This window comes from Sceloporus occidentalis, unplaced genomic scaffold (assembly GCF_023333645.1).
Source record: "Sceloporus occidentalis isolate IW3139 unplaced genomic scaffold, rSceOcc1.0.p SCAF_1, whole genome shotgun sequence".
NCBI classification, from domain to species: domain Eukaryota; kingdom Metazoa; phylum Chordata; class Lepidosauria; order Squamata; family Phrynosomatidae; genus Sceloporus; species Sceloporus occidentalis.
In genome coordinates, this window is record NW_028316981.1 from 2,612,800 (window position 1) to 2,639,747 (window position 26,948).

Sequence of the window (26,948 nt, forward strand, 5' to 3'; positions counted from 1 at the left end):
ATTCCTAGAGAGTCCTCCTCCAAAGGGGAGGGGAGAGAGAGAAGAGATTAATATTCCTAGAGAGGCACGAAATGCTGGGAAAGGTCAGTGTTGTGTAAAGGAGGCTTAGAGAGAGAGAGGAACTGCCGGAGAGGAGGAGGAGGAGGAGGTAAGGAAAGGGGGCCACATTGAAGGGGAGTTGTTGTTGTTTGTTGTTTACTGCCTTCCAATTGCTCTCGACTGATGGCGCCCCTGTGGGCGAGGCATCTCCCAGCCCCTGCCCTCCTAATCCCTGCGGCCCCTTCATAATCCCCAGACTGAGCGACCTCCTTAATGGAGTCCCTCCTCCCTCTGGCCTCTCTCGCTTCCTCCTCCTTCCCCAGCATTATTGTTATTGTTGTTGTTGTTATTATTATCATCCTGAGTGAGGGCCACAGCAGAGGAGGGCCTCTTCCCCTGGAAGGCCAGGCCCTGGGACACTGGGGCTCCCATCCTCAGCTGGGGCCAGGAAGAGAAGCGGGCAACAAGAAGGCTTATAATTATTTATTGTCACCTCCACCCCCCAAAAAAGCTAATTTTAGCCATTGGGATTTTATAAAAACCCCAACAAGTCTTATAATAATAATAATAATTATTTGTTGTTGTTGTTGTTGTTGTTGTTGTTATGCGGGTGGTGGTTTGGACTGTAGGTTTTTCCCCCTTCAGTTTTTGGGGGATGAAATAAGGGTTCCCCTCCCTCCAAAAAGTAGGGCTGGTTTGGGGGGTTTCTGGAGGGTCCTAGGTTTTGGGATTAGGATTTCAATTTGGGGAAGGGGAGATACACATCCCAAAAAGAAGGGTTATGATTGGGGACCCCAATCCCAAATGGGGTTTCTTTGAAAGGGGGGTGAGTTTGAACCCCCCTCAGCCATCCTTTTGGATGAAGAAGCCTTGTTGGGGTTCTTAATAAAAACTCAATGGCCAAAATTTAATAATAATAATAATAATAATAATAAAACTTTAATTTATATCCCGCTTTTTCTTACCACAATCGAAGCGGCGTACAACCTTTAGAAATGCAATGTATACAATTATCCCAACCCCCTGAAAAAAGGATTTTAGCCATTGGCTTTTTTATAAAATGTAGCTTGGTTTTTTTGGAGGCTGGGTGCAAATAACTGGCTTTTTAAATGGTGGGGCCAGTTTTGGAAAGATGCTGTTGATCCATCATTATTGTACATCTCCATGGGGTTTTTTTTGGGGGGGGAGGGGTGTATGCTCTGGTAGCTGTAAAAGGAACTGATGGTTTAAATTATAATGGATTTATCTTCTTACTGTTTTTAATGCCTTCTAGTATTTTAATTGTTTTAATATGTGATTGCTTCACTGTATAGTTTATACTTCCATTTAACTTTGGTAAGTGTTTTTAATCTGTGTTGCTTTAAAATGTTGTTAGGCACCCTGAGACCCCTTATTGGAAGAAAGGAGGGATATCCATGAAGGTGATGATGATATTGATATTGTCTTTTCCCATCATGTGTCCATAGTACCTCAGCTTTGGTTTGGTCGTCTTGGCCTCTTCCAGAGAGGATTCTGGCCTGATCTGCCCTAGGACCCATTGGTTTTTTCCTTTGGCTGCCCATGGGGCCCTCTGCACTCTTCCCTAGCACTACATCTCCAATGAATAGATTATCTTCCTATCTTCTTTACTATCTGTACAGCTCTCACATCCCTACTTGGTAATAGGAATACAATATACAGTTGACATCACAGGGGAATACAATGGCTTCTGCAATTCTCACCTTTGTGTTTAGTTGCATATCTTTGCATTTTATTTTGTTTTCAATATTGTTTAATTAAAATTCACCATATCACTTATAAATATTATTCATTTTCCTTATTTTCTTATTTCATTACAGTTTTAAAAATTCTTCTTCTTTAGGATTTTAGTATTTTTCAACCGTCCATCCACTTCTCATCTGTTCTAGTCCTTATATTTCAGGACTGTGTTTATTATGCGATTTGTATTTGAAATGTTAGTCCTGTATTTTTGTGTTCTATTATATGCTAGTCCATCTTCTGATTACTCATCTGTGTTTGGTTAGCTGACCATTTCCTTTCAAAGAAATCCAGTACTGTGTTCCAGTCTTTATCCCATCCATTCATGGGTTTTTTTTATTTAATAACAATGTGATCCTGTCCATTTCCAACATATCTAGGCTTTTCCAGAGCCAGTCATCTAACGTTGGTACTTTTTTCTCTTTCCGTTTTTGGGCATATGACATTCTTGTAGCTGTAATTGCATACAAAATATATTTTAGGTGTTTCCTTTCTTCATGGCCTACGATTATATTCAACAAAAGGTTTTCTGGTGTCAGTTTAATTGAACATCGTATTATTTGTTGCATTGCCTCGTAAATTTCTTTCCCAAATCCTTTTGCTACAGGACATGTCCACCAGATATGGTACAGTGACCCTTCATTTCCGTCACATTTCCAGCATTTAACCTTTTCATGTTGTTGCCTTTTGACTGTCTTGTTTGGAGTAAGGTACCACCTGTGTACCATCTTGTAGAAATTTTCTTTAACATCCATACAGAGCGTAAATTTTAAGTCTTGTCTGCTGGGTCTTTCCTAGCTCTCCATTCGGATGGGTGTCCTATGTTAATTGCCCATTTAACCATACAGTCTTTGACTGCGTCCGCTTGCATTTCTATTTTCAAAAAAAGTTTGTATAGCTTAGATATGATGGACCTTTGGGATCGGAACAATATCTCATCGATATCTGTTCTTCTTTTGTTCTTTTTTTCTTTCTTTCTTTCTTTTTTGCAAAACCTTCTAGTTTATAGTCCATTTTAAATCTTTCATGTACAGTCTGTCCTTGCCTTACGCAGGGGATCTGTTCCGGATCCCTCCGCGTAAGGTGAATTCCGCCTATGCTCGAGTCCCATTGGAAACAATGGGGCTCGTGCGCGGCAGCACGGGTGCAACTCGTGCACGCACCCATTCAATTGAATGGGACGCACTGCCCTGCGCGCGCCCCGCGGCTTGAGCGCGTATGCTCAAGGCCGCGTATGGCGTGCCCGCGTATGGCGCGGGTGCACTGTAATTCATAGAATCATAGAGTTGGAAGAGACCGCAAGGGCCATCCAGTCCAAACCCCTGCCATGCAGGAACTATCAGTCAAAGCATCCCCATTGACAGATGGCCATCCAGCCTCTGTTTAAAGACCTCCAGGGAGGGAGACTCCACTACACTCCATTGAGAGACTGTGTTCCATTGTCGAACAGCCCTTACTGTCAGGAGGTTCCTCCTAATGTTGGAAGTGGAATCTCTTTTCCTGCAGTTTGCATCCATTGCTCCGTGTCTTCTTCTCTGGAGCAGCAGAAAACAAGCTTGCTTGCTCCTCAGTATGACATCCCTTTACATATTTAAACAGGGCTATGATATCGCCTATTAATTTCCCCTTCTCCAGGCTAAACATGCTGGGAGACAGCTGCTCTTCTAAAAGAGAGCTGACATCTGGTGTCCCACAGGGTGCCATTCTGTCTCCCATGCTGTTTAACATTTGCATGAAGCCGCTGGGTGAGATCATCCGGAGACATGGGGCTGGTGTTATCAGTACACTGATGACACCCAAATCTGTTTCCCTATGTCTCAGACTGCTTCAATGACCAAGGAGGGCATCTCTCCTCTGAATGACTGACTGAGGTCAGTAATGGACTGGATGATGGAAAATAGACTTAAGCACCCTAATCTGGGTATGAAGATATGTTCACCAGTCCTGGACGGAGTCACACTTTCCCTAAAGGACTGTGTTCACAGTCTGGGCGTGCTCCTGGACTCATCGCTTCAACTGTCTTCACAGATAGATGTGACAGCCAGGAGTGCCCATTATCAGCTTTGGCTGATATGCCAACTGCGACCCTATCTGGAGCTACGGGACCTAGAAACAGTTATACACGCGCTGGTAACCTCTCATCTCGATTTCTGCAACACACACTACATGGGACTACCCTTGTGCCACGTTCAGAAACTTCAACTGGTTCAAAATATGGCAGCCAGATTGGTTGCAGGTAAATCTAGGTTCGACCATATTACACCTATCTTGAAATGTTTGCATTGGCTGCCTATCAACTTCTGGGCACAGTACAAGGTCTTGGTTATTACCTATAAAGCCCTACATGGCTTGGGTCCAGCTTACTTGATGGAACACCTCCTCCCATATAATCCTTCCCACGCACTCAGGTCCTCTGGGAAGAACCTACTACTGTCAGGAAAATCCAGAATGGTGGCGACTTCCCAGAGGACCTTTTCAGCTGCTACTCCAAAAATTTGGAATGACTTGCCAGAGGAGACCCACCAGATGACATCTGTTGACGCCTTCAAAAAGGCGATAAAAAACGGTCCTCTTCCGGTGGGCCTTCCCAGACTGACCTCTGATCAGGATAGAATTATCTGCTTCCTTAATCGGTCCCCTCTGTATTGCCTCTTGCGCCTTAATCTGTTTTAATTGATCATGTTCTTATTTATCTGGTTTTTATTGTCATAATTTCATATTTGTAGGAGGGAGGGTAGGGGGGAAAGGAGAATAATGGAATGTTTTTATTATTGCTTTTGTATTGTATTTGATTTTGCTGTTACTCACCTCAATCCTCAAAAGGGAGAGGCGGGATACAAATAAATATTTTATTATTATTATTTATTATAAAACGAGCGGGAACTTCAATGAGATTTTAATGAATAAATATCATGATATTATATATTGTAGGGTGTCTTTAAGTCCTGTCTGACTTATGGTGACTCTAAGGCGACCCTATCATGGGCTGAGAGTGTGTCTCACCCAGTGGTTTTTCCATGGCTGAGTAAGGAACTGAACCCTGACCTCCAGAGATGTAGTCCAATACTGAAACCACTATGCCATGCTGGTTCTATATATTACATACATCATAAAATATAACGTTGAAGGTTAAGTGTGGTAATAGCATACTGTACTGTTTTTGTTTTCAGTGGATATTGGAAGGCTCCGTAAATTTCTTCTTCCCTGTGTGCCTTCGAGTTGCCTGTCAACTTATGGTGACTCCATGAATTTCATAGGGTTTTATTAGCCAAGGAATCTTCAGAAATGGTTTTGCCAGTTCCTTCCTCTGAAGTAGAGTGTACAGCATGGTATTTGTTGGTGATCTCCCATCCAAGTACTACCCAGGGCTGACCCTGCTTAACTTACAAGATCAGATAAGATCTAGTGCCTCTAGGGTACCTGTACCAGGGTAATAATTCTTAACAAAACAATGTACAATGATGGTGCTTTAAATACCTAATAATATCAGCAATAACACAATAATCTGTTGGTTTTACAGGTTGTTGCGGCAGAGCATCTTAGGGACATATTTTCCCTGAGACGGACATAGGAGGAATATCTTTGATCCTGTTTGTGGTTCATTGCTTTAAAAAAAAGAAAATAGATGGATGAACCAGTCTCAACTGGTCCTGGAGGAGGAAGAGGTCCTGATGGCTTCATTGCTGAGAGCAGTGAGGGATTCTGGGAGATGACAGTCCAGAGTTCCCTGGGAGATGACCTTGCCAGCTCAGAGATACAGCGCCAGCACTTCAGGCAATTCTCCTACAAGGAGGGCGAGGGACCCCAAGAGGTTTGCAGCCGACTCCACTATCTCTGCTGTCAGTGGCTGAAGCCAGATCAACGCACAAAAAATGAGATCCTGGACCTGGTGATCTTGGAGCAGTTCCTGACCATCTTGCCCCCGGAGCTGGAGAACTGGGTCAGGGGATGTGGGGCAGGGACTTGTTCCCAGGCAGTGGCCCTGGCAGAGGGTTTCCTCCTGACTCAGGCACAGGCAGAAAAGGAGCAGAAAGAGCAGCAGGTGAGAGCAATTCTTCTTGGGGCCAAGGTAAGCAGATTTTGGCTCTGGGCTGCCTTTTTTGAGCCTCTGAGGACTTCGGAGGACAAAGGCCACCTGAAGATGTTCTGCTGAAATGTGGTGCCCCCAGATCTGAAATATGGGGCACCTCATCCTTCTCCAAATTCCATTTCTTGAATCCTGACTGCTGTTTCAGGTCAAGAGTCTCTTGGTAGAAGTTAAGTCTGAATTCCCTGTGGACGAGAAGGCTCCATTGGATCCCAGGCAGAATCCCCAATGGAGGGTGATCAAGGAGGAGTACGATGGAGGGGCCTCATTGCAAGGTAAGGAGTCTCCTTGCTGTTGTTGTGTACCTTCAAGTCATTTCCAACTTAAAGTAACCTTATCACAGGGTTTTCTTGGTAAGATTCATTTAGAGGGAGTTTCCCCTTGTCTTCTTCAGAGGCTGAGAGCATGAGACTTCCCCAAGGTTACTCAGGGAGTGTCCATGGCAGAACAGGGATTCGAACCTTGGTCTCTAGAGTCATAGTCCAGCACTGAAATGCTACAGCACGCCGGCTCTAATTTCCCCAGTGGAAGCTGTGAGACATCTTTGTTTTAGTAATATTTTTATTAGTTACATAATCATAAAGTGATAAGTCTGTTAAGGAGATCAAAATCAAGAATACTTAACTAAACTTATCATTATTATATTTTGCATTCCATAATCACATGAAATATTTTTAAAGCATTTAAAATGAATACTTTGGACAAACATTCATTGACATAACATAACATAAAAACATTCAACTACATTATACAAATATTACTTCCTCTCTTTTCTGCTAATTCTTATATCCAAAGTTAATGACTTTTAAATTCTCAAAATATCATTAGCATATGTTTTTATTATTATTTTTAGAAATATTTTGATTAAATTAAAAAAGCATACATGTTAAACATACATACAAAATAACATATATTCATACATACATCCATACAAAGTAACAAATCAGACATATAGTGTTCAGACATTCCCCAAAGAAGCTTCCAACTTTCAAAGCTTCTGCCTCAGTTTCTGTCTATTACTCTTTTCTAACCTTCTCTGACTCCAACAACTTCTTTCCTCTTCCTTTTCCTACTTCTCTTATTCTTTTCCCTCTCCCCCTCTTCGGCCGTTTTTTCTTGCTAACACTTACCCTTAACCTTCTCTTCTCTAACCTTCATTCCAACACTCAAACCTTCCATCACTTGCTCTAACCTTCTACCACATACTTTAGCTTTCTAACAGCCGTTCTATCTTCTTCCTCCTCCTTTGAACACTACATACAGAAAAAGAAAGGAGAAGAAAAAAAATGGGGGAAAATAAACCAATTTAACTTCCATATACCTACAGATTCAATCATATCTTCCTATCTATCTTCCTAACCAATTAGCATATGTTCGTGATGCTGTTAGACATCTTGGTCTGATGCGGAACATCCACATATGGTGCATGATTGTGGAAGTAGAGTTGTGCATGCAGGGTCACTGGGCTTTCAGATGTATCTGTTGGTGTGCATTTTGCTGCAAAAAGACTGCCATTCCACACTAGGGAGGGAGGATATTCAAGTCCTATTGTCCCCAATGGCAGTACAAAACTGGGGACAATGGGACTTGATTATCCATGAAATTTCATATTCACGGGGGGGCCCAGAACAGATCGCCCTCGAATTCGGAGGGATGACTCTAATATCTTTTCAAAAAGCATCATGTGAGGAAGTTAGGCATTTTCATTGGCATAACTAATAAACTTTCACAGTGTTGCATATAATTGGAGTGGTCTTGGTTGTCTCTAGCAGCCCTTCCTCTTTCAGTTAATTTTCTTATTAGTCTGATGTTCCAGAGCTTTGTGTTCTTACCTGCATCTGGCCTTTGCTCCCGTCAACTCAAGGCCATTTTATCCTCACAACAACCACCCTGTGATGTAGGACAGTGTATGTCTGAGACAGTAGGTAGTTCACATCCCAGTGGATTTTGTGTCTCAGTGGGAGCTGGAATTTGATTTCCCCTATCCCTATCCCCCGTTCTGATCTTTTAACCCTTATATCACTATTTGTTGTTGCTGCAGACTTTCATGTAATTTCTGATTTACAGCAACTTTAAGGACCCTGGGAGGCAGCATGACGTAGTGGTCTGAGTGTTGGACTACAACTCTGGAGATCAGTGTTCAAATCCTGGCTCTACTGTACACTTTACTGCGTTGTGTTACTGCCTCCCAGAGTCTTCTATGGAAACAATGGGACATTTTGCCTGGTGTGCGTCCAGTTATACATTTGGTGGGAAATGTTGCCATTCAACCCAAGTGGTGCACAGCATGGGTAATGCTCATCTCCAGATGTGGAGATTGATTTTATTCCTAAAAGTACATGCCACATGTTGTTCCCTGTGTGTTTCTATGCTCATAAGGCTTTTGCACTCTGGAACTTAAGTCCTTCAATACTGTCTCTGTAACCTCTTTGTCTGCACAAAAGCAACCCTGTGAGGTAGGTCAGAGAGAGCGGGGCCCCAAGGTTTCCCAGTGACTTTCAGGATTCAGTGAAGTCTAGAAATGGATTTTTCCACTCCAGAACCCAAACCACTGCACACAATCACCCTCTGCATTTTCTTGGGCTGGAAGCATTCTTGTGTTGTTAGACTTTCAAAAGAATACAGATATACCACAGCGATCAAACTCCATGTGTTCCAGAGCATTTTTCTTTAACAGAAAATTTCGTATGAGAGGCACAAATCGCATGGGAAATCTAGGAACAGGTTCCTGAACTATTTTTTTTTAAAAAGGAGACTAGACCAAAATGTTGGGATAGCTGCTGAGGCAGGCTTCTCTGCTCTTCCATTTTCTTTCTGTTTAGCTCTTCCTTCATGCTCAGTGAGGGTCTCTGGGGCAGCTGCTCTTTCACTTGTGTGTTGTGGGCTGCAGCAGGATCAGTTAGTGCAGAATCCCACTGTTTCTCAGCTCAACCGTTAGTGCATTATTTACTCCAAACACATTGCTGCAACCAAGTGCTGAAAACTCATGTTTTTCCCAGCCCTCTTTCACCATCCTTCCAATGCATATGCTGCTGAAATATTTTTCATCTGTATAGAGGACAAAGAGGAAATGGGGGCAGGGAGGGTACAATATGACTTTGTAAAAAAGGAGCTTATTTGTCAGAGGCTTTGTTAACTGAGGTGTGCCGTTAATTCTTAGTGAGTCTTCAAAACTGTAACAGCAACAGATGTGACTGGCTTCCCCCCATCTTGGTCTCTCCCACAGAGGCTGGAATGATGCCACCAACAAGGACTCAGTTTTCTCTTCCTTTTTACAGAGGACCAGAACCAGACCAGGTGAGGAGAAGGATTTTGGGCACAAGAGGACTGGAGCAGTCTGGGTTCCTCTTTTCCCAGATCACATTCCTCTCAGTGCTAGTGGAGAATTTTGTTTCACTTTGCTTTGGGTTTTAAAAATTGCAAACTTCTACTTTTGATTTTAATCCCTGTGTCTTTTGCCTCCTTATCCTTGCGTTAGAGTTGCTCTTTATCTTTGTATTTTTTCTTGAACCTAAAAGGGGATCTGATAGATATTCCCATCCTCCTTCCTTTGTCCAAAAGAAATCCCTCTCCCTCTGTGGCACTCAGAGGGAGGCTACCGAAACTTCTGGAGCTGCCAAGTAACCAGCAGGTCCAGGAGTAACGTTGGCCTCTACAAGAAAGACGGATTGTCTGAAGCAGAGGCGGGGAAATTGTTTTTAAAGTCAGTTTTCAGGTAATATTTTGCTCAAAATTGGAGAACATAAGAACGTCATTGGCCATGTCTGAAGACTGTATTCAGTGTCTCTTTGTGGGTAGAAATACTAGGACCTTGGGCCATAAATGATTTATGTCTCATGGACTTTTCCCCATATTGCTGTTTATAGGTTTGGACTATGATTTTATTATTAATTTATATATTATGAATCTTTTAAAATTTGTTATATACATACATGTCCCTACTTCTGTTTGTTTTCAAATTGGCTGGAAACCAGCCAAAACTTCAGCAGTTGACTTCCCACTCCCTCTCTAGCACCTATAACATAGCCTCCAACATTTCACATATGACAACTGTCACATGTGTGGCCAGGCAACAGAAGACTGGTCAAGATGGCAAAAGTTATTGCTGAAGTGTATACACATAAACTTAGAGAGTCTGCATCAGATGGCTTTTTGCAGACTCTACTGGAAAGGGCAAGATTTGTCCCCTTCTCTCTTTTCCCCTTTGCTGAGTTGTTGTGTGCCTTCAAGTAAATTTCATCTTATGACAACACTATCATTATGAACCTATCACAGAGGTTTCTTGTTCTGGGGGAGCGTTTCCTTTCATTTCCTCTGATGAAAGGAAAATGAGGGCTGATTTCTGAAACGTAGGTCTCACAGGACCTTTTGGTCTTGTTAGGTCAGATATTTAAAATGCCTTGGAAAACCCCAACCCCAATGTAAAGCTATGTTGTTTCTGGAATTTTTTTTATAACCTACCTTTAGCCTCTTGGCCACTGGGCTCTGAATTGGACTCCTCCACCACAGTCCTTAGTGATGGATGTCCCCTTCCTCTGCGATAGACTGCAACGAGACATATAGTGAACATCATGGTTATGTGTAGTGATAGCATGGCTGTGCATTTATAGGAAGGGGAGGATGTAAACCTACCCTGTTGGTGGTAGTTTCTTGAGGCGGCAGAGGCCTGTTGCTGAACCATTTTGTTGGAAATCATTCCCCTAGTTCTGCGACAGCCTGCAGCATACACAATTCAATTTGCTTACATGTACTTATCTACAGCCTATACCTGTGTTGCTGAACCTATGACATGTGTGCTGGAAGTGGCACATGACACTATTTTGCCAGGCGCGGGCAAGAGGGAAAAGGCAGAAGAGGCATTTGCATCCCCATTCCTCCTCCTCCTCCCTAACATTTTCAGGCCTCCAGCTGTCTCTCCAAGTCAGTGGGAAGCCAGAAAATGGTGCTGGGGAAAAGGAGCCATAGCTGTGTGCCTCTGGCTCCTCTTCCCAGCCCTCTCCCAGACATTTGGAGGCTGGGAAAAGGGAGGGGGCGGAGGAGTGACTGTCACATGCCTCCAGCTATATCCGGAGGGAGAGCTGAGGGCAGGAAAAGGTCTGTGGGGAAGAGGGACAGGCCGTGTGCCAAGGCCTCTTCCTCCTGGCTTGCTTTTCTTCATGACAAACGGGCTCCGAGAAGTCAGTTTGGGGTGAGGAAAGGCCAGGGAAGGGGAGGACTGGGCCCATGCCAAAGCCTCTTCCTCCCGGCTTGCCTTTCCTCATCCTGAACAGGCTCTGAGATGTCCGTTCAGGGTGAGGAAAGGCCCAGGAAGAGAAAGGCCTGTGCCAAAGCCTCTTCCTCCTGGCTTGCCTTTCCTGACCGCAAACAGGCCCCAAGGAGTCCATGCAGGGTGAGGAAAGGCCCACAAAGGAGAGGCCTTTCCACCTGTCTTGCCTTTCCTCATACCAAATGGGCTCCAAGGAGTCCGTTCAGGGTGAGGAAAGGCCCAGGAAGGAGAGGACTGGGCCCTTGCCGAGACCTCTTCCTCCCAACTTGCCTTTCCTGACTGCAAACAGGCTCCAAGGAGTCCATGGGGATGGGGGTGAGGAAAGTCCCAGAAAGGAGAAGACTGGGCCAGCTTGCCTTTCCTCATCCCGAACGGGCTCCAAGGAGTGCATTCTGGGTGAGAAAAGGCTCAGGAAGAAGAGGACTGAGGACTCGGCCCAGTCCTTCTCCCCCCACCACAGTCCCCAGAGAGCCCAGCAAGGGGCGAGGCAAGGCCCAGAAAGAACAGGACTGGGCCCGTGCCCATGGCTCTGCCTCCCCCGGGCCTTTTCTGACTTAGAGCTAGCCCACTCTGTATATCTCTCTGAGACAGCTGGAGGTGAGGAAAGGCTGGGGGAGAAGCCCCGCCTGGAGGGTGTTAGCTCCACCCGGATGGTTGAAACCCCGCCCCTCAGAGGGTGAAAGCTCTGCCTCCGGCACACGAACCTAGAAAGGTTCACATCACTAGCCTATACCATGCATTCTTGGACAGGAAGGTATGCTTGTTCCTCAACACCAATACACTGTTACAATGAAAGGAATGGGAGTGACATGTTTATATTTTCCGAAAATATTACTTTAGCGATTACAAAAGCTCTAAATGCTGTATGGAACAATAGATAAAAATAGCAGGAATGTATATGGCATGATTTAGGATCAAAGCTTGCCACACCACCATCACCAAAAAACAACAACCCAAATTGTATTTGGTGTGTGTAGTGCATTTCAGTTTTTAATCCGCTGTCATTTCATAACAGAAATTGCTCTTCAAAACAATTTTTGGTAAGCTAAATATAAATATATCAGCAAGCCAATTTATGCTCGGTTCAAGCAGTTTACTGATGAAATAAACCCCTTCATGAATATCAATTTATTAATCAAAAATGTAATTTATTAAAAGATAGAATTGGATAACAGTAAATTATTTAATTTTTAAAACTGTAGCTGTGTAAACTTACTACTGTGATATCTTTCTGTCCAGGAAGGCTTCCTGGCAAGGACCCATAGCCTTTTCATTTCCTTAAAGTAAGCAGTGAGGCAATCTCTTGGAAGGTTGCCCTTGAAGAGTTCCATTAATTTGTTGAACTCATTCCTCATTACTTTAAATTTGGAATTAACCTGGGCAACTGTCTGAACATATACCTTTTCCTCTAACTTGACGGCCAGCATCATGTAGATATGGTTGTTCGGGGTCAAGATAGACTTCATTAAAGTTTTATTCCAGATTTTTAAGGAGGCATAGCACCTCCTTCCTAATCCAATATGTTCCTCAGGCAAGACATTCCCAGCGTCTGTCAAACTTCTCTGACAACAGGAAAGGTCAGTTTCCACCTCCCCCCATTAGGTGAAAAAACAGCATTTTGACAAAGTGCTAGAGTGGTTGAAATGTGGAGTTAGACTTACACATTTGCGCGATTATGGAGATTATTGCACGACTGCACTGTTAAAACATTGCTATTCCACTTTAATTGCTGTGTCTGCTTCATGTTGCATTTTGGAGTTCATTGAGGCCTAAGAGCTCTCTGGCTGAATATTCTAAATGTCCCTTCCTAAACTTCAAGTCCAAAAAGGCAACAGGAGTCAGCCAGAGCAGTTTAAGTGAAATAGCAACAGTTTAAGAGTGTAGTGCAATAATCTATATCGATAAAATAAATCCACGTCCTGCTTGTACAGTTCCATTACATCCATATCACAGGCTATCAAACTTTCGGTATTGCATGATTATAATTTAACACGTAGCAGTAGAACTGCCCACATGACATCGGTTTGTTTATCTTCTGTTTCGGTTATCGATGTGTGTAATTATGGCTTCATCCCATGCAACTCCTGCCTTGCAGGGAGAAACAGAGGAAGAAGTACCCCTACGAAGGAAGCAAGGTAGGGGCTTTGCTTGGGAACATGCAGAGATTTTGGACCTCCTTTCAATTTGGGGGGAAACAAGGTTCCAGTCAAGGTTGTCGGAGAGCCACCGCAATCTACATGTGTTCAAGGATGTGGCGTCAGAGATGGCAAAGCGAGGCCATTCACGGACCGCCGAGGAATGTCGTTCAAAGACAAAAAATTTGAGGGGAGAATATAGACGTGTCGTTAACCACAACAAGCATAGTGGCAGAGCACCAGTGACCTGTCCATACTTTAAAGAGCTGGACAACATTCTCCATGGAGATGCAAGTGTTATTCCAAATAGGCTCTCCAGAAGTTTGGAATTTGGAAGAGAGGAGCAGGAAGCAGGATCTAATGGTGCTACCGAGGCCAGTGACGCCGCACTGTCGGAGGTCGATGAAGAGGGACCCCAAAGGAGTAATCTTAATATCAGTCAATCTATAGAAAAAGGTATGTTTTTTTTAAATTATATAAACAGAAAGGGAAAACATAGCATATTAGGGATTTCCAGAAGTACCTATCGCATTGTGTAAGAATTATTTGTTACAGCTAACACCTAATGTTATTTTTCAAATGATAACAAATTATAATTTCTAAACACAATACTTTTTCAGATGCCCGTAACCAAAACGAGACTGATGCCAACAACAAAACAGTCATTGACCTTCCTGTTACAGTAATTGAGGCTGGAGCAGATACAGAGATTGGTTAGTTTTTCCTCATTCAATTAGTAAAATGTGTAAACAGGGAAATGTATACATACAATGAATAGTTGTTATGGATGTAAATTGTATTCTGCAAATGCCTGTAATGTTAAGTTCCTCAACCTTCTCCTGACCTGGGAAATCATCAAGTAGATGCTCTGAACATAAAGATTTTTTTTCTAGGAAATAAGATGATGCATTCAGAAATGTGCATTTGTGCAAGCAAAGGAAATCATAACTTAGGTTTTCTTCAGCAGCATGTGAAAAATGCCATTTCCCGTTTTTTCCTGGGACAGTCACGGATTGGAGTGTCTAAAAAATGTCCCATCTAGCTGGGCATATTTAAAACCATAAATCCCAGATTCCTGCTGTGCCTCCAGGCCACATATTGTCAGTCTCCAGTCTTTGCAAGGGCATAGAGTAGGCTTCCCATATCCCGCCTGGGGGCGGGACTTTCCTGATTTGGGGCGGGTCCGCACAGTCCCGCGCCGGTTTGGCCTGCAGGCTTGGCTGGGGCTTGGAGGACGTCTGTCTTCCAAGCCCCAGCCATGCCCAGGGGGCTCCTCCGCGATCGCGGAGTCCTCCAGGCTTGGCTGGGGCTTGGAGGACGGCTGAAGCCAAGCCCCAAACCTCTGCCTGGCTGCCTCCATCTCTGGGGGGGGAAATCCCGGGGGTGGGGGCAAAACGGCGACGGAGGCAGCCAGGCAGGGGTTTGGGGCTTGGCTTCAGCGAGGCCCCATTCCCTTGCCTGGCTTCCTCCATTGGCGACGGAGGCAGCCAGGCAGGGGAAAGAGCCTTTCCTCTTTCTCCTCCTCCTCTTCTTCTGCCTCCTTTTCTTCCTCCCCTTCTTCCTCCTCCTCTTCTTCTTCTTTCTCCTCCTCTTCCTCCCCTTCTTATTCATCTTTTTCCTCCTCTTCTTCTTCCTCCTCTCCTCCTCCTCCTCCTCTTCTTCCTCCCCTTCTTCCTCTTCCTTCTTCCTCCTTTTCCTCCTCTTCTTCATCTTCTTCTTCCTCCTCCTCTTCTTCTCCATCTCTTCTTCTCCTCCTCTTCTTCCTCCCCTTCTTCCTCTTCCTTCTTCCTCCCTTTCCTCCTCTTCTTCATCTTCTTTCTCCTCCTCTTCTTCTCCATCTCTTCTTCTCCTCCTCCCCTTCTTCCTCCCCTTCTTCCTCTTCCTCCTTTTTCTCCTCTTCTTCATCTTCTTCCTCCTCCTCTTCTTCTCCATCTCTTCTTCTCCTCTTCCTCCCCTTCTTCCTCCCCTTCTTCCTCCTTTTCCTCCTCTTCTTCATCTTCTTTCTCCTCTTCTTCTCCATCTCTCCTCCTCCTCCTCCTCCTCCTCCTCTTCTTCCTCCTCCTCTTCTTCTTCTCCTCTTCCTCCTCCTCTGCCTTTTCCACTCTTCCTCCTCTTCAATGCCCAAATATGCTGTTTGGAATGGGGGGGGGAGGTTAGCCAGAAAGGGAAGTCCATTTCTGCCATCTGTCTAGGAACAATGCCAAAATGTCCTCCATTTTGATCATGCCTAAGAAACATGCATTTATATTAACATTTTTTAAAAAATCATCAATTTTTTTGCGTGTCCTCCAATTTTTTTTAAAAAATGTGTCCTACATTTGAAAATTTTGTCCTACTTTTGTCCTACATTTGTCCCAGTTTGGAGGTCCAGAATTATGGCAACCCTAGCATAGAGCAATAAGTAGAGGGTAAAACACTGGGACATGTTACAAAAAATTTAAAGGGGGAAACAAAGCACCACTTCCCTCCCTATATCTTCCTCTCTGGAACTCTTGCAAGGGTCACAGTCTCATCATGGAAAATAGGGAAACAAACCTCATCCGTCTCTCTCTCTCTATCTCTCCCCCCTTTCTCAAAATGGGGTAGAACCCCCCCCCCTTCTTGGCCCTTCACCCCCAGGATTTCCAAGGCTCATGGCTTGCAAAGGGGGGGGCAGTCCTTTCTCTCTCTCTGCCCTTCATCCCCAGGATTTCCAAGGCTCATGGCTTGCAAAACAGGGTACAGACGTTTCTTTCTCTCTCTTCACCCCCAGGATTTCCACAGTTCATGGCTTGCAAAACGTGGTACAGAACCCCTATCTCTCTCTCTGCACATAACCCCCAGGATTTCCAAGGCTCATGGCTTGCAAAGGGGGGGGGGGCAGTCCTTTCTCTCTCTCTGCCCTTCATCCCCAGGATTTCCAAGGCTCATGGCTTGCAAAACAGGGTACAGACGTTTCTTTCTCTCTCTTCACCCCCAGGATTTCCACAGTTCATGGCTTGCAAAACGTGGTACAGAACCCCTATCTCTCTCTCTGCACATAACCTCCAGGATTTCCACAGTTCATGGCTTGCAAAACGTGGTACAGAACCCCTATCTCTCTCTCTGCACATAACCCCCAGGATTTCCAAGGCTCATGGCTTGCAAAATGGGGCACAAACCTCCCTCTTTCTCTTTGCACATAACTCCCAGGATTTCCAAGGCTCATGGCTTGCAAAATGGGGCACAAACCTCCCTCTTTCTCTTTGCACATAACCCTCAGGATTTCTAAAGCTCATAGTTTGCAAAACAGGATACAAGCCTGGGCATATTCTCTCTCTCTCTCTCTCTCTCTCTCTCTCTCTCTCTCTCTCTCTCTGTCCCTTGCCTCAGCATCTGTTTGTTAGCTCTGGCTGCGAGGGAAGGCTGAGGGATAACAGAGAGAGAGAGGAGAGCACTCAGGGACAATCGGGGAGCTGTTTAAAGATTTCTGGCTACAGAGGAAGGTGGGCACTTCTTTTAGGAACTTTATAAGCAGTATTAACTTATTGCCCATATATGTCTATCCATGAATTTGGGGTCCATTTTGGGGCATAAATTTCTTGACTTATAGTTGAGTAATTATGGTAATTAGAAAGTACAGTTGGCACTCCTTATGCACGAATTTTTTATACACGATTCAAGCATCCACGGCTTGAAAATATTCAGAAAAGGATAAATTTCAAGTATCAAGACTTTATTTTTTTCCATTTTATATAAGGGACCCCATTTTGCTATGCCATTGTATTTAATGGGACTTGAGCATCCACGGATTTCATTATTCATGGGTGTTCCTGGAACCAAACTGCAACGGATAACAAGGGTCCATTCCAAATCTGTGCTTTGGTGGGCAGAAGAGTTGCCTTCCCTGTTGATTCTCTTTCTGCCTTTGGGGGAGAGGCAGAGAGAGGAGGAGTTAAGTAAAGGCAGGTTTGGTTTTGTGGACAAAAAGAAACAAGAACAAAGAAAAGAAAGAGAAGAAAAAAGAGTTGTAAGTATGAAATATCAACTTCTCTGCATAATAGAAGTAAATTCTCGAGTTCAGATGGCTTCGTTTATTGGATGCAGTTTGGATTTTTTAATGAGACATAGTAGCCAGGGATGGGGGGGCAGGATCCTGAAATACAGATAGAGGCAAGATCTCTATTATTATTATTATTATTATTAACAGAAAGAAAGAAATTGACAGCATGATCTAAATGCATCTCAGCTTCCTGAGATGCATTTAGTCTCAGAGGTGCTCCAAGATCTCCATATCTTTGAACTCTACTTCCTCAGATGTATTTTATTATATTTGTTGTTGTGTGCCTTCAAGTCATTTCTGGAGAGGAGGAGCTCCATTTCAACCTTCTGTTCAGGAAGATTGTCAAAATCTCCTCCATTCGGAGCATGACTAAGAAGCCTGTATATATATTTTTAAAAAGGTATTAAGGATGTTGGCTTTTGGTTGTGTCCTCCATTTTTCTTGAATGTCCTACATTTTGTCGCAGTTTTTTGGAAGAGAATTCTGGCAACCTTAGTGGGGGGGAGGCATGGTTTCAAATACTCTCCTTGAAGACCCCCCTTTTTTTCTTTTATAAAACCCATAGGAACCCTGATGGAGCAGTGGTTAGTGCAGCTATTCACTCTCAAACCATGAGTTCAGTACCAGCTCTACTCAGGCTTGCTTCCTTCCAAGGTCACTGTAATGGACAACCTTTCTATTGATGCAGGTGCTTGGGACTTTTGTTATCCCACCACTGCCACCAAAATATGTAACAAAGCTTTTTTATTGTGCCACCAAATTATGTGAAAGCCCCATCCAGTCAACCTTCACCTTAACGCTGCCACCAATTTAAGTGATGCACACCACAATCTACTCCTATACCTGTCTTTTAACATATAGTAGCGTGTGTTTGTGTTTTGAAACTCAGGCCAAGCAGTTTTTCAAACAACAATAAAGATTTATTTGAATAACACAAGTATGTTGAGTATCTTTAATGTACAGTTGTTATTGTATCTTTACTTAGCAAATTAGTTACCAATATCTCACTACTCTCTCTCTCTCAGTAGTAAACCAAAGTCAGTTACTCAGGCTGTGAAATCCCTCAGGATCCTAATAACACCAAAACTCCCTTCCTAGAGTTGGGTTATCTCCGAGTCCCTCAATTTGAGACTCTTCCCAGAGATAGTCCCTCTCTGGACTTAATCAGGTTATAAGCCCCTGACACTGGACTTAAGCCTCAGTTCCCCTCTGGAACTCATAAAACTATGTCCACTCAGTGGACTCAACAGAACCCTATCTGACTCTTCCCTCAGGAACTCATGGAACACAGTCCTCTCTCGGACTCAACCGTTCCCTCAACTGTCAAATCCCAACTGCCAACATTCCAACTGCCAAAACCAACGGACACACATGCAATGTTCAGGATCCCCAGCCCACATCCTATTGGCTGGGCCTCCGCTGCCTTCTGATTGGTCAGCCCACGGGTGGCCTATGCACCACACACCTTCCCCCTTTAACAGATTCATTGACACACACAACCAACCGGTTGTGTTGGTCAGTGAGTTCCCAATTATAAATTATACTTACCCATTTATCAATATTATACATAACAACCTACCATACTTTTCTTATAAGTTTAGCATATTATAACCATAAACCTTATCACTTGTTGGGTTTTAACACTTTAATAACACTTAAATAACCTTTTCTCCCAAGTTTAGATCTTTTGTATGTTCCATTTAAATGTTTTTTATCAAACATATTCAATCTTCTAACTCCTCTTTCTTACTGGATTGAAGATCGATGGAGTATTATCTCTAACCACTTTCCCCCACTCCCAGTACAGTTTTGAAAATATTTTGTTTTCCATTATACTAATGACAAACAACAATATATTGGTTTTCCAGCCTATCAACTCAATTATATCATTGCCCTTTTCAGGAGTTTTTTTCTGGATCAGTTCTTGTAACCGACAACGTGTTTCTTTTTGTTGGCTGTGGACTTAACACCTCATCTGGTAAAAAGTCTTTGTTTCTTCCTGTGTCACTGGACCAGATTCTTTGAGTTAAAATTGCAATTGTTACATCTTCTTCTGTAGACTGTAAAGCGTCCCTTATCAAAATCATCACGTTCTCTAGATAGTTCGTCACGATCTCTGATTTTTCTTTCTCTGTTGAATCTCCTTTCCCAGTTGGTTGATGGCTTTTATGGTCCCACCAACGAATGTCTGTTATCTGGTCACCACCAGTATGCTTGACAGTGAAGTTTATAGATGTTCACATGTTTTGTATACACACATCTATTCTTTTAAGCTTTACTTTTTAAAGATTCTTCCAATCTCTTTGAACTAGACCATTCCCTTGGGTTATATCACCCATTTACCAAACTAAACATTTTTCAACACTGTCCCATTGAAAGTATAGAAAGTTCATCTAGCTGGGATCTATGAAGTTTGTCCTCTATTTCTATGAGGTGGATTACAAATGAATTTTATCATCATTATTAAAAAAACATGCTGACAGTATGATTTTGTGTCCTTTTGACTTTTTAAGGATGTTTTTCCTTTAACTTGGAGACTTTCTCCTCATCTGATTTTAACAAAGGTTTTACACTTTTAGGTCTCTTTTCTTCCTGGCTAAATTCTTTCTTCTTGGGCCTCAGCTGCCTTCTGATTGCTCAGCCGGGTGCTCTATGCACCACAGTCACTAATCACTAAAATGAGTGCTTCGCTTGTTGGGGGCAATCAGCTTATAGTTGTAAACGACTTAGAGATGCTTAGGTGGTATGAAATGGTATATAAATGAAGCTGCTATAGCTAGTAAGCTGCTATCCCTGCAATCATATAGTAAAGATTTCGAATTAGGTTTTCTTTCTATGTTTTGATGTCATGAAATGGCAGCTATCATTGCTGACGCAACAGTTTTGATATGCTCTTTTCTTTTATGATCAATTGCTATGTGAAGTGGCAGATAGTACTACAGCATAGTGTAATAAATATATGCCATGTACTGGTATAGCCTACATATGAAAGTATTAAAACTACGTTTCTCAGCATCGTATAGTACTGTGGAGCAAAGTGTGGCTCCCTGTGAAACCATTAGACATTTTTTTAAAAATTGTAACAGTGAGCGAAAATTGTTTTTGAATTGTGCTTTACTAAAAGCACGCTGAACAGAAATGCAATAGTCAGGACCATGACTTGGGTGTAAATATTTGAAAAATTATTTTGCACCCATTCATCAAAATGAGTGTTTGGTTTTATGTTTTGACTCTTGTATGGATTGAATGATAACACTTATTGACAGGCATACAACAGGTAACCAAAGGGTCCTAGAATAATAGAATCGTAGAGTTGGAAGCAACCGCAAGGGCCATCCAGTCCAACCCACTGCCATGCAGGAATTCTCAATCATAGCATCCCTGACAGATGGCCATCCAGCCTCTGTTTGAAGACCTCTAAGGAAGGAGAACCCACTACACTCCGAGGGAATTTCTTCCACTGTTGAACAGCCCTTACTGTCAGGAAGTTCCTCCTAATGTTGAGGTGGAATCTCTTTTCCTGGAGCTTGCATCCATTGCTCCGGGTCCTAGGCTCTGGAGCAGCAGAAAATAAGCTTGCTCCCTCCTCAGTATGACATCCCTTCAAGTATTTAAAAAGGGCTATCATATCACCTCTTAACCTTCTCTTCTCCAGGCTAAACATCCCCAGCTCCCTAAGTCGTTCCTGATAGGGCATGGTTTCCAGACCCTTCACCATTTTAGCCACCCTCCTCTGGACATGCTTCAGTTTCTCCACATCCTTTTAAAATTGTGGTGCCCAGAATTGGACACAATATTCCAGGTGGGGCCTGACCAGAGCAGAATATAGTGGCACTGTTACTTCCCTTGATCTAGACACTATACTTCTATTGATGCAGCCTAAAATCACATTGGGCTTGTTAGCTGCCCCATCGCACTGTTGACTCATGTTCACTTGAACTCCTAGATCCCTTTCACATGTAGTTTCATTCAGCCAGGTGTCCCCCATCGTATATCTATGCATTTCATTTGTCCGCCCTAAGTGCAGTACCTTACATTTCTCTGTGTTGAATTTCATTTTGGCCCAGTTTTTTAGTCTGTTCAGGTCATTTTGAATCTTGATCCTGTCCTCTGGGGTATTTACTACTCCTCCTAATTTGGTATCGTCTGCAAATTTGATAAGTGTGCCCCCAATTTTGTCCTCCAAGTCATTGATAAAGATGTTGAATAGCAGTGGGCCCAAGACAGAGCCCTGTGGGACCCCACTGGTCACTTCTCTCCAGGATGAAAAGGAGCCATTGTTGAGCACCCTTTGGCTTCGGCCGATCAATCAATTACAAATCCATGTAACAGTTACCTTGTCCAGCCCACATTTTACAAGCTTGTTTGCAAGAATATCATGGGGAACTTTGTCAAAGGCCTTACTGAAATCAAGATATGCTATATCCACAGCGTTCCCTTCATCTAACAAGCTGGTAATTTTATCAAAAAAAGAGATCAGGTTTGTCTGGCATGACTTCTTTCTCTGAAACCCATGTTGACTTTTTGTGATTGTAGCATTGCTTTCTAGATGTTCACAGACTCTGTTTAATGATCTGCTCCAGAATCTTTCCTGGTATTGATGTCAGAGTAACTGGACGATAATTGTTGGGATCCTCTTTCTTCCCCTTTTTTAAGATGGGGACAACGTTTGCTCTCCTCCAGTCTGCTGGGACTTCTCCTGTTCTCCAGGAGTTCTCAAAGATTATTGCCAACGGCTCTGATACTACATTTGCCAGTTCTTTTTATCTCTTTGCTTATTCTGTGCTGAAATTTCCCTATTCTGTCCTCTGCTCCATTATCCTCAGGTTGAGCACCCTTTGCTTTTTCTGAGAAGATGTAAGCAAAAAAGGTGTTGAGTAATTCTGCCTTTTCTCTGTCCCCCTCTGTCCTCCTGCACAAGACCCTGCAACACTGCTCATATATAGTACAACTTCAATCTACACAAGATAATATTTTAAATCTGAAGTGGCAATTGTTGAACAAAGCTAAAATAAACTTCACCTGTAAGAGGGTTCCAAGGAAGCCCACTTCACAAACTTCTTCTAACAAGTCAATGAAGAAGCATATTGGAATAAAATTCTTTGGTCCAGAAACTGCAAGCAGGCTGCAGCTTTGGTAGACACTTTTTCTGCAACTGGCTGATCATTGTTGAACATCGGCAAGCAATGGTCCAAATAGTTCATTTTGTGATTTTGGAATGCATTGCAAGAAACAAAAGGAAACCCCATTTGCAGAAGTAGCAAAGGTGGGGAAACTGCAAAACTGCAGTCCATCACTTTTAAATATTAAAATATGTGACAAATTGAGGTATCATCCACTATCAAATTAATATTTACTAGACGAAGATGTAATAAAAAAAGTGTTTCTACTTTGCAAGGACCTCACACAAACTGTATTCTTCCTTTCCAGGGACAGGTGCAGAGCGCAAAGACAATCAACAGATTGCAGGAAGGCCAATATCACCAGGCGAGGGTATGTTTTCTGTGATGTGCTAGTTTTATGAAAATGGCATTTTTTAGGGGGGAAATGAGGGGTTGTCCACATCAACAAATAATTATGCCTCTAGGGAATGAATCAGATCTGAAGGTTACCAATGTAAACATTTGCAAAACCAGGCAGTACATGTAAGATGTTTAGAGAGATGCCTAGGCAGACTGCATATACATAACATTAAAAAGTCATAGAGATTATCATGTTAGTGTTGTAGTTAAACGTAAAATGTTTTTATTTGTAATAGCTCAAATATGATTTCTAAAAATGCATCCTGGGATCTGATGTGTCATTGTGTAACTCTAAATAATTGTTTGTGTTATTATTTCCTTTTGAACAAAAGAAGTAACATATTCCTTATTGTTTTTCACCTATCCCACTCAAGGTACTTCTGCAGGAATTAGAAATGTTAAGCAAACTGCTGTTACACAGTCACCAAAGACCCGCCTCCTCCATTCAATGGGCAAAAGTAAGAGGGCAAGAAGAGGAGATCATATCGCTTTAACTATCATGCAAAATGCAAATGAACAGGCCCGCATGGTGAGAAGGGTTCAACAATCTATATCGGACCAGATTGCTAGAGGGATGGCCAACGAAGCCAATGTTGCAAAAGAAATTGTAGCGATATTAAAGGAAGATGCAATATCAAGTCAAAGAGACAGGCGTGAATTGATAGATTGCATGCACGCTTTCGTGGACATAATGAGAAGTCAAAGGGGGAATCAAGATGGCAACTCTCCTACTGTTTCAGCACCTCAAAATCCATCTCCACAGCAAAGGAATTATGCCCCCACATTTTCCTTCAGGGGGACCATGTTAAGGAGAAAGAGGAGGAAAATGGCAGGAAAAAAACCATCTTCAGGCATTGCGCCACCAGATGAAGAGGGTACTCCACCAGCAGATTTTACACAGGCTGAGGATAGTGAGGAAGACCCAAGTGGTGAGGAAGACCCCATTGTGGTGGAGGATCTTGAGGAGCAGAGTTCACAGGGACTACCTGTAAGAGGAAGTAGACAGAGGAAAAGGAAGGAAACCTATTCTCCCTGACTCTAAAGTTATGTCATGTTGTCAAGCGTAATTGTGCACATAATTGTTTAAAATGTTCAAGAAAACTTTTTGTTTAAAAAGGAAAAATATATTTACACTGTTTTTACAAAAAGAAAGTTTAATATATTAATGCATCTATCTATGGTCCACAAGAAGTGAGGTGACAGCTGCATGCACTGTTTTCCCCCCGCCCCCATTTTTTACATCTGTTACTGTATTGCCGCAGCTGTTCCTGGGAGATGGGGAGTATTAGCTGAGATGGTGGTTCAATGTCCAGATGGAGAATTTCTCCCCTTGTTTCACATATGTTGTGCAGTACAACTCATGCAGCAGCAACTGGGACAAAGTTCTCCTCTCGCACCATCCATCTGAACAAGAGGTATCCCCATTGGCCTTTCAGCCTGCCAAAGGCCCTTTCCACAGCATTTCTTGCCCAGCTCAGGACATTATTAAAAATAACCTTCCTGCTATCCAATTGTCCACTGTATGGCTTCATTAGCCAACATCAGGGAGGGTAGACACCATCTGCTATTATCAAAGGAGGTATCTGAACCCCTTTAATGGTGATAATAGGGTTTCCAGGGCAAAAGCACCTGCATCCATCGCTTGAAACATACAAAAGTCACGCTCTCTCAACCTCAAAGGATGACAGTTGAAATCCCCCTCTGATGAACCTTCCCCCATGATAGTTTCACCTTAGGGTCACCAGGGATCGACGTTTGGAAGGGAGGGAGGGTGCTCTGGAAATGACTTGGAGGCACACAACAACAAGAAGCATAATAAATCACAGGAGGCACAGCAGAATCAGGGCTGAAATCCCAGCTTGGCCATGAAGCCCACTGGGAGACCTTGGGCAAGTCACACACTCTCAGCATCAGAGGAAGGCAATACCGCAAATCAATACAGTTAAACCAGTTATGTTATTTTGTAGCTTGAGGTACTTGCTAAAAACATTGATTCCCACAAGTCTGAACTCTGCCTACCTTCACTGTTAAAAAAACAAAGCTGGCTTGTGGCACCAAGAAATAAATCCAGCTTTTCAAAGACTGGAGATCTACAAAAAGCACTCAGTAAATTGGTCTGTTCGCCTACCTTTGACACTTGGGGGGGGGGAGTTCAAGGGGGAGAAGGGGCACCCAGCTCCTCAGTGCCTAGAACAAAAAAAAGAGAAAAGACTACAACTTCCAGAACCCTCTGAGCTGGGGGTATTCTGGGTTTCTTAGCTCAAGGACGTAATTTTCCCACGCTTTGCTCTTCTAAACTTGCCTTCTGGGTTGCAGAAACAATGTGGTTGGTCCCCACTTGAACTGCTGTGGCTCCATTCTACAGAATGGTTTGGTTAGGCACCAGCCCACTTTAGCAAAGCAGGCCAAAGACCTTTGCAAAACTAGAATTCCTAAGATGATGATGATTACTATTATTATTCGTTGGATTTGTATCCTACCTTTCTCCCAAAATGGGATTCAAGGATGATGTAGGATGGCACTGCAGCAGTTAAAGTCACATGAAACTGCATTACTGCGACAGATTGACACTGGCCAATTCAACTGACCCCAAACTAGGCAAGTCTATTCTTTTTTATAGGCAGAAACAAAACAGGCAGGAAAAATACTGAATGCTACCATGGTTTGGTTAATCATCTGTGTCTTGACCTTTGGATTTCTGTACTTGTGATAGTGAACCTGTTTTCTTCCTCAGATGGGAAGAGCCAGATTAACTTTGCAGTTTATGTCTAACTATGTAGAGCAATTCTCCCGTTTTAATCCGAAAGACAAGCACTTCTCGTCTTTGCATGAGTGCAAAGCATTGTGTCTCAGCACGTGTGGGAAAAATTCTACACCTCCCCTTTACCTATTTTTTCAAAGTCGATTAATTTCATTATTCCAGGCTTGGTAGCACTATATGAGATTGATGAATAAATCCACCCATTGCAACATTTGAAACAAAGAGGGAATATATTTTTAAAAAACACAGCAAAATACAATAATGATACACGGAATGATAATGCCATATACAAGGATTTATTTTAGCCAATGAAAATCTGGCAACCAGGAAGTCCTGAATATCCAACGTCCTGATGGATTTGAGTAGTTAAATTATGTAGTTGTTTAAGCAAATTATTAATGAAACATGAGTTATCTGACAAGTTAAAACAGCACATATTTTTGATCTCTTCACACCTATGATTGTGTAGCAAAAGTAATCTATGGCTGCCCTATTGTCCAGAATGGCATTTCTAAGTTCATGTTGTTCGTCATTTAACATACAGTAGATAGGTCAGTGGATGTGGCATTTCTATTTTTCATCAACAAACAGGCTAGCTTATTTAGAGTTTTTTTGATATGTGCTGCTAATCCTGGCAGCCAAATTAAGGATAGTGACAGGGAAAGGTACTCAGCGGGGCTGTAGAGGTGTACTGCAGAGTCACATTCAGAGGTAACTGTTACTGCTCTTTTAACCCTGGAAACATCCCTGGGAAGACAGGAACAAGTCTATTCAAACAACACTGAGTGCCAACAGACAGATTGGCAGTATGTAATTATAAGTTTGACTGTTACAAGTAAAACACCATCCAGGCGGCATATATAGGCACATATAAACGAAACTGATAACCCAGAATTTCACAGTATACCAACAGAACATAAGATCTTTGTGGCTATTTGTGCAGTATTGACTTGCAATTCTACGTTAACTATTGTACTCAATTTGTTGTATTTGACCAGCTGAGTCCTTTCAGCCCAATGGCATAGAAAGGGAGGTCAAAATATTTGGGAAACTTTGGCTAATATCAGTAATGTGTCTCATTTTTGTCTGTCAAAAACCATGTCCACCCAGGAGGTTCTGGGTACATGTCTAATACCAGTATGCAATGAATCTGTTTACTCTGCTGCTACTCTGCTTGCTGATTTCAATATGTACTTCACTTATGCTGATAGCCCTAATTGGGGCATCATCACCAAAGAACTACCAAACACAGCATTTTCCTTGCATACACCTCATGTAGCGCTAGGGAATACTACAAGATGTGCAAAAATTTGCAATTGTACAATAACAAAGGTTGCTAGAGCATGTGTTAAGACCAAG

At 42.9% G+C, this 26,948-nt stretch overlaps 1 protein-coding gene across 2 annotated transcripts; it reads left to right on the plus strand.

Moving 5' to 3' along the window:
• LOC149320370 (uncharacterized) lies at positions 1-24,957 on the plus strand. 2 transcript variants are annotated; one of them, XM_089501046.1, is made up of 8 exons: positions 1-148; positions 5,318-5,839; positions 6,033-6,159; positions 9,111-9,181; positions 13,246-13,741; positions 13,906-13,998; positions 22,737-22,799; positions 23,203-24,957. In XM_089501046.1, the coding sequence occupies exons 2-8, from the start codon at positions 5,423-5,425 to the stop codon at positions 23,862-23,864; spliced, it is 1,929 nt and encodes a 642-aa protein (XP_089357172.1). In that variant the 5' UTR covers positions 1-148; positions 5,318-5,422; the 3' UTR covers positions 23,865-24,957. The 2 variants fall into 2 exon arrangements, with proteins under 2 accessions (XP_089357172.1, XP_089357178.1); XM_089501052.1 differs by lacking the exon at positions 1-148 and adding an exon at positions 3,619-4,033.
• The last annotated feature ends 1,991 nt before the right edge of the window (positions 24,958-26,948 follow it).

Coding starts and splice junctions, on each gene's coding strand:
- LOC149320370 (XM_089501046.1), top strand. CDS start 5,423: ATGGATGAACCAGTCTCAACTGGTCCTGGAGGAGGAAGAGGTCCTGAT. Junction 5,840..6,032: donor AGGAGCAGAAAGAGCAGCAG/GTGAGAGCAATT, acceptor CTGCTGTTTCAG/GTCAAGAGTCTCTTGGTAGA. Junction 9,182..13,245: donor GAGGACCAGAACCAGACCAG/GTGAGGAGAAGG, acceptor CCTGCCTTGCAG/GGAGAAACAGAGGAAGAAGT.